This window comes from Leptinotarsa decemlineata, unplaced genomic scaffold, assembly GCF_025532065.1.
Source record: "Leptinotarsa decemlineata unplaced genomic scaffold, Ldec_3_MD MMD2_tig00026347_RagTag_RagTag, whole genome shotgun sequence".
NCBI classification, from domain to species: domain Eukaryota; kingdom Metazoa; phylum Arthropoda; class Insecta; order Coleoptera; family Chrysomelidae; genus Leptinotarsa; species Leptinotarsa decemlineata.
In genome coordinates this window covers 4,195,496-4,206,844 of record NW_027412698.1, presented here as the reverse complement: position 1 = coordinate 4,206,844, position 11,349 = coordinate 4,195,496, and the positions used below count along the sequence as shown (strand labels likewise).

The 11,349-nt window shown below is 33.1% G+C and overlaps 2 protein-coding genes across 2 annotated transcripts; both read left to right on the top strand.

The window, feature by feature from the left end:
* The first annotated feature begins 370 nt into the window (after positions 1 to 370).
* Positions 371 to 3,695, top strand: LOC111516341 (uncharacterized). The gene is made up of 5 exons (XM_074183907.1): positions 371 to 1,450; positions 1,543 to 1,744; positions 2,410 to 2,743; positions 2,805 to 2,923; positions 3,121 to 3,695. The coding sequence occupies exons 3-5, from the start codon at positions 2,416 to 2,418 to the stop codon at positions 3,202 to 3,204; spliced, it is 531 nt and encodes a 176-aa protein (XP_074040008.1). The 5' UTR covers positions 371 to 1,450; positions 1,543 to 1,744; positions 2,410 to 2,415; the 3' UTR covers positions 3,205 to 3,695.
* Positions 3,696 to 7,309: 3,614 nt separating this feature from the next.
* LOC141486161 (uncharacterized) lies at positions 7,310 to 10,657 on the top strand. Its single transcript, XM_074183879.1, has 5 exons — positions 7,310 to 8,389; positions 8,482 to 8,683; positions 9,349 to 9,682; positions 9,744 to 9,862; positions 10,060 to 10,657. The coding sequence occupies exons 3-5, from the start codon at positions 9,355 to 9,357 to the stop codon at positions 10,141 to 10,143; spliced, it is 531 nt and encodes a 176-aa protein (XP_074039980.1). The 5' UTR covers positions 7,310 to 8,389; positions 8,482 to 8,683; positions 9,349 to 9,354; the 3' UTR covers positions 10,144 to 10,657.
* The last annotated feature ends 692 nt before the right edge of the window (positions 10,658 to 11,349 follow it).

Genomic DNA, 11,349 nt, shown 5'->3' with positions numbered 1-11,349 from the left:
ACAGCTGGCACGAACGAGTGCGCCTCCACCGGCGAACAATTGAACTAGAGCGGTCATAATGACCGGTATTCCGGGTAGAGGGATAAAAAAGTAAGATGAAATCAAAAACAGAATGAAATACTACATGAAATAACATCGCACCTGTTTATAAAAAAAGGTAGATGGAAAATACGAAATAACCATCTATCAATTAAAAATCCTATCAACTGACACCACAATTTCAGGTTATGATTTTCTTTAATTAAAATTCTGGACAATTTTGAGTGAAAATGAACTATGATGACTTTGTATTCAAACAAGTATTGTGGCTTCCACGATACTTGGATGGATACATGCACGAGGAAATTAGGTTTCATTTCTCCTAAATTGAATATCTCAAAAATTATCATTCATAAACATATTGTTATTGCTTTGCTCTGTCATTTGTGAAGGATAATCAAAATATCAAAATACTTTTTTCAAATAAGACTTATTTGTATCCTATGTAAGGTTGGGCAATTTTAATTTTTCAAGTTGATGTCACTAGGAATTGTAATTTGTGAAAGCAACGTTAAATTTTCAAGTTCAAGTTTGTTTCATTTTCATGACACCCTTCAGATAATTTCTCAAACGTGTTCATATTATAAAGAATTTTTAACATAAACTAAAATTTGTGACAATCATAAACATATTTCCGTGTTAGGAATCACACGTTAAAAGGTAAGACCTCGTTAATCCTTAGCTCGCACAAGTTTCGACTTCTGAGGGTTGTCGTTCGTAGGGGTGCGATAGCTGGTTAACGGAAAAACAGATTTTTAAACAGATATTCCCTGTTGAGTAATTTCACAAATACATACTTGAGTGAGGAATGTTTATAAAATAGAAGATTTTCAGATTATTCGACGCCAAGTCACTTATTGTTGTTTTTTATTTCCAAATTCAATTTTTCAGCTAATGACATTGACGACGAGACATTCGTGCTGCTAACAGCGGATATTATAAAGGAATTAATCCCCAGTATGGGAACAAGGCTCAAATTAAAAAAAAATATGATGAATATTTATAGTCTTTGCATTTAACATTTTTGGGTTTAACCCATTATAATTGACTACGTATCTGATATTTCTGAAGGAAAAGCATCAACTTCATCAACCGTGACATTTAATGGGGATTATTCCACAGAACACACATAATTCCCATTGTTCCAAAAAAATGAAACTACAATCAGACTTGCGTCCAATTTTTGAAAATGTTAGTGATTAAAATTTTAATCTGTTGTTATCTCAGTCAATTAGTCGACTTGAACTAAATTATTTCATTCTGAACTGTTTCAGGGTATCCTGCAACACTTACAGTCAACATTTGATGAAAAAATGATATTGAAAAATAAGGATTATCTAACTGAATAGTTTCGCAGCAAATTGTGTAAAATAGTAATTGATTACCTTTGTGTGAAATTCCAAACTGACAAGTATGTCTACTATAGAAATATTCATTGCAAACTATTAATAAATAAAACGATTTAAGTAACCTATAAATATTTTATATATTCATCTCTTTTAGAATACTTCAATCACAATTCCAGAAGGCTGCTATAGAAATAGAAGAAGCCTTTCCGAAAGAGACATGTTCCATATATTTCAGACCTTATATAACTGAATCCAGAACACTCCCAAAAAACAGTGTGGTGAAAAGTTGTGGACTAAATACACAAATATGAGAAAAGTATACAACTATTTAGAGGCAGCTGAGAAGTCATTCATAGGTACATAGTTTAAGAATCATTTACTTTTGATTCATTTTGAAAGTGGAAAAACGTTTGGATTTTGCTCAAAATCAAAATTCTCGTTCAGAAATAAGAGGCGAATTTTTGATTGAAACACGATAACGTTTTGAAAAAACCAATAGATGATTACATAGGATCAATCGGTGGACTCATCGGTGACTTTGAGAATTTGTCTATAGCAGAAAAGAGGCGTTATATTTGAACTCTTCCACTCATTTTTATCAAATGATCAATTCAAATATTCAGTGAGAAAAAAGCACAATACCAATTCCAAAACCTTTTTTGACATTTTACTGTTTAATTGATATATAAAGGGTGGAAAACTTACAAGAAAAAAAAAAAGAAAAATTGAAATTTTGCAGATGAGTCTTAATATTTCATTCAGATTCAAAATGAAGAAAAACAATTATCTGAAAGAACTCAACATTCATATCTGAATGAAGTATTTATTAAAGGAGCTACAAAATCTTTCAAACAGTTTTATTCAAAGTTTCAAGTTTTTTCTTTCATTATTTGGAAATTTCCCATTATATTTGTTGTTATATTTGTGTAATATTGGAAAAATTAAAAGTTAAAAAAGAATATTTCACCTCAAAAATTAATCTTTATTGACATACACTTTTTCTATTCATTTCATGTTTCAGATACAAATGAAAACAAATCAGTTGAATTTACTATGCAAGAAAATATTTCGCTGGATTACTAACAAAGTAGTTGTTCACCTTAATATCTGTTCTGACTGGGATTTATCGTACAATCAAAGAAGGCAAATGTTGAAAGACATGGAATTACATGATTATATCGCACTATTTCCAGCTTTGAAGATGCCAGAAGGGTTTCACCTACTAGTGAAACATTTTGAAATCATGTATCCTTCCAGTAACAAATATTTTGATTTGAAGTGGCCCAGTATCAAGCAAGGTATTCAGATCTTGACATTGGAGAAACGTCTATGGAAGGACGGTGAATGTTATAACGGTTGGTATATTCAATTATTCACAATATTACTATGAATTGTATACTTTCATTTTAATTTTAGATGTGATTGCCTTGATGCTATTGCCCCTACTATTTCCACCTACTACTGTTAGAAGTGGCAAGAGATCATGGCGTCCTTCAAAATTGGAGGTGTCAAAAAGCTTCATATTGCAAGTAAATGTGAGTTTTTTTGTGTTTATTCATTAGAAAATTTATGTAACTCACCACTCAAGTCTGTATAGTTTTTGAGTTTTGATTGTGACAATAATCATAAGATATGAGGTGTCAGCATTTTGACTCTTTGAAAATTTACTAAAATCAATTTTTTTTTTAAGTATGAAAATGAAATTGTCTATTGATTCTTTAATTTCTTTCAGAATCCTTCTAATATACATCAGGTAGTTGAAGCCAACAGAAAATCTGCACAACAGAAAAAATCACATTGCAATCATTTACAATAGTCTGCGGGAATACAAAGAATTTGGAATCGATTCTGGTATATCGAGTGTCTTGTCGAGTGTCTTGATATAGATAAAGGAGTTTTTTAATCGGACATAGCACTCAAGGAAGTGGCAAACCATAGACACGTGTTTCGGGCTTTTGGCCCATCATCAGTATGGTGCACCATACTGATGATGGGCCAAATACTTCGTATTTATATTATTTCCTGGACCCGGATGTCACGCAGGTAGCTATAGCTGTCTCCGTGGTGATTTTGATAGTTTTCTTGTAAACACAAGATCTATTAAGTGAAACCACAAATGTGCGGCTGGCTCCTGCTGGTGGCTCCGTGCATTTGTATTTATTTCTTCTGGTAACCAAGTGTTGCCCATCCTTACACTTGGCTGCACCATACTGATGATGGGCCAAAAGCCCGAAACACGTGTCTATGGTTTGACACTTCCTTGAGTGCTATGTCCGATTACAAAACTCCTTTATCTATATCAAGACACTCGATAACCTTCGTATTTATATATTTATATATATATATACATATATATATATATATATATATATATATATATATATATATATATATATATATATATATATATATATATATATATATATATATATATATATATATATAAATATACAATGTAGGTTTTCACGGATGGTAGAATACGATGTGTTGTTTGAAATACACTCTGCAAGTGATATTAGTAGCAATTCTCTTGAAGTTTTTGCATTGGAACTCTTCGAGTTTGTACTCTGTGAGATTATTCACCTTGAAGTATTATTTTTATGTGAATCAGCATTCAAAAGTACTATAGTTATTATATTAAGTTTTTAAATACATAATGCTATCCTGTTATTTGTGTGAAAGCTGCTTTGAGTCTGTAAGAGATTTGGTTAAGCATTTGAAATTTGTTCATAGTCTCAATAATGGTAGTGAATTCAAATGTATGGAATTCAGTTGTGGAAGGTTTTCTATGTCATTGAATTCTTTTAAGAAACATCTCAATAGTCATATTTTGAGTAATGCAAAGAACACTCATATTCCAGCAATATAATTCCTGAAATTTATCAGTCTTCTGTAGTATAAATCACTTTTTTTACTACTTATTTTGAATTTAATTAGTAATTTTCTTAAAAAGTTACAATTGAACTATAAAAATTATGTCACAGCCTCAGATTGAGGATGAATGATCACATATCGAAAAAACGATATAAAAAATTATCACATTAGGAATAAGAACTTGTTGGTCAAATTCAACTAATAAGTCTTTCAGTTTGAAGCACAATCCAAACAAATTTTTCTAGAGCACTCCGCGCAAGTAGGTTCATCGCATTTGAGACACTTGTAGCCCGCTTTTCTTTTTTTTTGATAGGGACAGAACCTGCAAGTTACCCTGCGTTCAAGTTTATCCTTACGTGGTCCAATGGAAGACGTTTTTTGATGTGAGCGCGAGGTTGAATTTCCATCATTTAACGGTCGTCGTTGCTCTGTACGATTTTTCAATCCTGAAGACTTCAACAGTCTTTAAAATGAACTGCTTCAAATCTTTGTTCAAATTAGGGATGTTTGATCTAATCTTCAAAAAATTGTGCACCAGTCCTAATGCCACCGCCTTAGTAAAATCGTATCTCTTCATTTTTTGGAGTCTTTGAACATTGCATGTAAAGTATGGCCGTTAGAGCCAGCCACAGCTAGCAAATGGTAAAAAACCGCCAGTGGCCACCGTCTTGTTTTGCGATTGGCACAATAGTTATTACACTTCATATCGAGGGTGTCGACACCACCTTTTGTGGCGTTGTAAAAGCCAATGATTTCTGGCTTATTTACTCCTTCGTCAAAACATTCACTGTGGTGCATTGAAGAGAGGAGTACTACGGCCTGATTCTTCTTTGGTACGTAAGAAAGGAGCGTGAGATCTTGGGTGAATCCATAGAGACTTGATGGTACTGCTCTTCCTTTGCTGGGTTGAAATTCAGGGGGAATTTGGGGTTTATTTTTCTTGAGTGTCCCAACCATCGTTAATCCATTTTTTAGCAGAGTTTCAGCTAATTCTATTGAGGAAAACCAATTATCACAGGTGATATTTCGGTGCGTCCCAAATAGATTTTTTGTAAGGCGAACCACAGCTTGAGTTGGAATCAAAAGCTTTTTATCACTCCCAACAAGAGATGCCCCATCGCTTCCTTTGCCCGTGTATATGTAGGCATTGTACAGATAAGAATCGTGAGCGTCGGTTAAGCACATTATTTTAATGCCATACTTGGCTGGCTTTCTTGGGTTATAAACCAAGAATCGTACTCTGCCTCTAAATCCAACCAGAGTCTCATCCACCGTCATGTGAGCACCAGGGGAATAATTTGTTTGGCAATTATTGATAAAATCGTCAAAAATGCTTGAAATGCAAGCACTTGGGTCCGTCTTTTCTCTTTCGTCTCTGGAATTTCTGTCATCAAACCTTAATGCTCTTAAAAGGACTGAGCATCTCTTTTCTGGCATAATTGCTCGGAATAACGGTCGCCCAGTGATTGATGTATTAAATAATGATGACATATCCTCGCGAGATTGAGCAAAACACTAGAATCCCAAGCAAGGCATCAATTTCAATTTCATTCGTGTCTTTGTATGATATGTCGTTTTTGTTCTCTATTTTTGCTCGCATTGATTCTAACTTGATATTAGTGTACATAACAATTTTGGAAATGATATTTTGGGTTATAAATAAACGCCATACTTCTTCAGGAGTAGGCCAAGAACCCAGAGCTAGAGCAGGGCCAATTATTTTACCTGATCTTATTTTTATAATATTATGCGCGGTTGTTTTGGCATTTGGTCGCTCGGGAATCGATGTCCAGGAGAAACATTTTTTTTACCGAAGTATGTAATAGGTGCATCTTCACTATCTTCATTTGATGAAGATTCTTCATCACTTTCAATAATTTGACGCCGGCGACCTCGCCGACAAGGAACGACCTCTTCATCACTCTCATGAAATTCATCCACATCGCGAGAATGTGATGGAAGGGGGCTCTGCTCTGGCATAAGATTAGCTACTAAAAGGGGAAATTGACCATCATCCAAAAGGGCGTCATCATCTTCGGGAAGGACGTCACCATCTTCAGAAAGGACTTCATGATCAGCCTCCTCTTCAAGAACCGGAGGAAAAATAGTCCTAGATTCAGGAATATATGAATCGTCCGAGTCTGTCTCTTCTTGGTTTGCTCGTGCTAGAGCAAGACTAACAATAAATTTCGTCCGCTTTGAAATATGTGGAAGATTTCTGTCAGCCATCGCTATTGGTATTAGGCGCTTCCTAAAAAAATATATATATCGTAAGTATATGCCATATACTAATTAGAAATAATAATTGTAATTAATTGGTGGAAGACGATAGGTAATTAAAAATCGCATGGAATAAATTTATGTCACAAAAACTATTACAATTGAAAGATGTATGCATGAAATACTGATTAGACGGATCACCCGTCATTTTGACCGGTATATCAAATAACGGTATGACGGAACATCCGTCATTTTGACTGATACATGAAACACTGATTAGACGGAACACCAGTCATTTTGACCGATACATTTAACATTGCTTAGGCGGAACAACCGTCATTCTGACAGGCAAGGTTGTACAAAAATGTGACTTACCAAAAAACTGCTGACGGCAACAGATCCCCGATGTTTCAGGGGCAACGGTAGACGCCTGACTGAGGAACTCTGGAGAAGCCGGACAGCTGGCACGAACGAGTGCGCCTCCACCGGCGAACAATTGAACTAGAGCGGTCATAATGACCGGTATTCCGGGTAGAGGGATAAAAAAGTAAGATGAAATCAAAAACAGAATGAAATACTACATGAAATAACATCGCACCTGTTTATAAAAAAAGGTAGATGGAAAATACGAAATAACCATCTATCAATTAAAAATCCTATCAACTGACACCACAATTTCAGGTTATGATTTTCTTTAATTAAAATTCTGGACAATTTTGAGTGAAAATGAACTATGATGACTTTGTATTCAAACAAGTATTGTGGCTTCCACGATACTTGGATGGATACATGCACGAGGAAATTAGGTTTCATTTCTCCTAAATTGAATATCTCAAAAATTATCATTCATAAACATATTGTTATTGCTTTGCTCTGTCATTTGTGAAGGATAATCAAAATATCAAAATACTTTTTTCAAATAAGACTTATTTGTATCCTATGTAAGGTTGGGCAATTTTAATTTTTCAAGTTGATGTCACTAGGAATTGTAATTTGTGAAAGCAACGTTAAATTTTCAAGTTCAAGTTTGTTTCATTTTCATGACACCCTTCAGATAATTTCTCAAACGTGTTCATATTATAAAGAATTTTTAACATAAACTAAAATTTGTGACAATCATAAACATATTTCCGTGTTAGGAATCACACGTTAAAAGGTAAGACCTCGTTAATCCTTAGCTCGCACAAGTTTCGACTTCTGAGGGTTGTCGTTCGTAGGGGTGCGATAGCTGGTTAACGGAAAAACAGATTTTTAAACAGATATTCCCTGTTGAGTAATTTCACAAATACATACTTGAGTGAGGAATGTTTATAAAATAGAAGATTTTCAGATTATTCGACGCCAAGTCACTTATTGTTGTTTTTTATTTCCAAATTCAATTTTTCAGCTAATGACATTGACGACGAGACATTCGTGCTGCTAACAGCGGATATTATAAAGGAATTAATCCCCAGTATGGGAACAAGGCTCAAATTAAAAAAAAATATGATGAATATTTATAGTCTTTGCATTTAACATTTTTGGGTTTAACCCATTATAATTGACTACGTATCTGATATTTCTGAAGGAAAAGCATCAACTTCATCAACCGTGACATTTAATGGGGATTATTCCACAGAACACACATAATTCCCATTGTTCCAAAAAAATGAAACTACAATCAGACTTGCGTCCAATTTTTGAAAATGTTAGTGATTAAAATTTTAATCTGTTGTTATCTCAGTCAATTAGTCGACTTGAACTAAATTATTTCATTCTGAACTGTTTCAGGGTATCCTGCAACACTTACAGTCAACATTTGATGAAAAAATGATATTGAAAAATAAGGATTATCTAACTGAATAGTTTCGCAGCAAATTGTGTAAAATAGTAATTGATTACCTTTGTGTGAAATTCCAAACTGACAAGTATGTCTACTATAGAAATATTCATTGCAAACTATTAATAAATAAAACGATTTAAGTAACCTATAAATATTTTATATATTCATCTCTTTTAGAATACTTCAATCACAATTCCAGAAGGCTGCTATAGAAATAGAAGAAGCCTTTCCGAAAGAGACATGTTCCATATATTTCAGACCTTATATAACTGAATCCAGAACACTCCCAAAAAACAGTGTGGTGAAAAGTTGTGGACTAAATACACAAATATGAGAAAAGTATACAACTATTTAGAGGCAGCTGAGAAGTCATTCATAGGTACATAGTTTAAGAATCATTTACTTTTGATTCATTTTGAAAGTGGAAAAACGTTTGGATTTTGCTCAAAATCAAAATTCTCGTTCAGAAATAAGAGGCGAATTTTTGATTGAAACACGATAACGTTTTGAAAAAACCAATAGATGATTACATAGGATCAATCGGTGGACTCATCGGTGACTTTGAGAATTTGTCTATAGCAGAAAAGAGGCGTTATATTTGAACTCTTCCACTCATTTTTATCAAATGATCAATTCAAATATTCAGTGAGAAAAAAGCACAATACCAATTCCAAAACCTTTTTTGACATTTTACTGTTTAATTGATATATAAAGGGTGGAAAACTTACAAGAAAAAAAAAAAGAAAAATTGAAATTTTGCAGATGAGTCTTAATATTTCATTCAGATTCAAAATGAAGAAAAACAATTATCTGAAAGAACTCAACATTCATATCTGAATGAAGTATTTATTAAAGGAGCTACAAAATCTTTCAAACAGTTTTATTCAAAGTTTCAAGTTTTTTCTTTCATTATTTGGAAATTTCCCATTATATTTGTTGTTATATTTGTGTAATATTGGAAAAATTAAAAGTTAAAAAAGAATATTTCACCTCAAAAATTAATCTTTATTGACATACACTTTTTCTATTCATTTCATGTTTCAGATACAAATGAAAACAAATCAGTTGAATTTACTATGCAAGAAAATATTTCGCTGGATTACTAACAAAGTAGTTGTTCACCTTAATATCTGTTCTGACTGGGATTTATCGTACAATCAAAGAAGGCAAATGTTGAAAGACATGGAATTACATGATTATATCGCACTATTTCCAGCTTTGAAGATGCCAGAAGGGTTTCACCTACTAGTGAAACATTTTGAAATCATGTATCCTTCCAGTAACAAATATTTTGATTTGAAGTGGCCCAGTATCAAGCAAGGTATTCAGATCTTGACATTGGAGAAACGTCTATGGAAGGACGGTGAATGTTATAACGGTTGGTATATTCAATTATTCACAATATTACTATGAATTGTATACTTTCATTTTAATTTTAGATGTGATTGCCTTGATGCTATTGCCCCTACTATTTCCACCTACTACTGTTAGAAGTGGCAAGAGATCATGGCGTCCTTCAAAATTGGAGGTGTCAAAAAGCTTCATATTGCAAGTAAATGTGAGTTTTTTTGTGTTTATTCATTAGAAAATTTATGTAACTCACCACTCAAGTCTGTATAGTTTTTGAGTTTTGATTGTGACAATAATCATAAGATATGAGGTGTCAGCATTTTGACTCTTTGAAAATTTACTAAAATCAATTTTTTTTTTAAGTATGAAAATGAAATTGTCTATTGATTCTTTAATTTCTTTCAGAATCCTTCTAATATACATCAGGTAGTTGAAGCCAACAGAAAATCTGCACAACAGAAAAAATCACATTGCAATCATTTACAATAGTCTGCGGGAATACAAAGAATTTGGAATCGATTCTGGTATATCGAGTGTCTTGTCGAGTGTCTTGATATAGATAAAGGAGTTTTTTAATCGGACATAGCACTCAAGGAAGTGGCAAACCATAGACACGTGTTTCGGGCTTTTGGCCCATCATCAGTATGGTGCACCATACTGATGATGGGCCAAATACTTCGTATTTATATTATTTCCTGGACCCGGATGTCACGCAGGTAGCTATAGCTGTCTCCGTGGTGATTTTGATAGTTTTCTTGTAAACACAAGATCTATTAAGTGAAACCACAAATGTGCGGCTGGCTCCTGCTGGTGGCTCCGTGCATTTGTATTTATTTCTTCTGGTAACCAAGTGTTGCCCATCCTTACACTTGGCTGCACCATACTGATGATGGGCCAAAAGCCCGAAACACGTGTCTATGGTTTGACACTTCCTTGAGTGCTATGTCCGATTACAAAACTCCTTTATCTATATCAAGACACTCGATAACCTTCGTATTTATATATTTATATATATATATACATATATATATATATATATATATATATATATATATATATATATATATATATATATATATATATATATATATATATATATATATATAAATATACAATGTAGGTTTTCACGGATGGTAGAATACGATGTGTTGTTTGAAATACACTCTGCAAGTGATATTAGTAGCAATTCTCTTGAAGTTTTTGCATTGGAACTCTTCGAGTTTGTACTCTGTGAGATTATTCACCTTGAAGTATTATTTTTATGTGAATCAGCATTCAAAAGTACTATAGTTATTATATTAAGTTTTTAAATACATAATGCTATCCTGTTATTTGTGTGAAAGCTGCTTTGAGTCTGTAAGAGATTTGGTTAAGCATTTGAAATTTGTTCATAGTCTCAATAATGGTAGTGAATTCAAATGTATGGAATTCAGTTGTGGAAGGTTTTCTATGTCATTGAATTCTTTTAAGAAACATCTCAATAGTCATATTTTGAGTAATGCAAAGAACACTCATATTCCAGCAATATAATTCCTGAAATTTAATTATCAGAATCTAACAGTATTTCTTTGCATCCAGTTTCTTCAGAAAAAAATGTTGATGAATCAGAAGAAATTCTTTCTAATGGTGTTGATATTGAAATTAGTGAAATTGAACTATTCCAGGATCTAGTATCGAGCAGAGTTTGTATTCTAA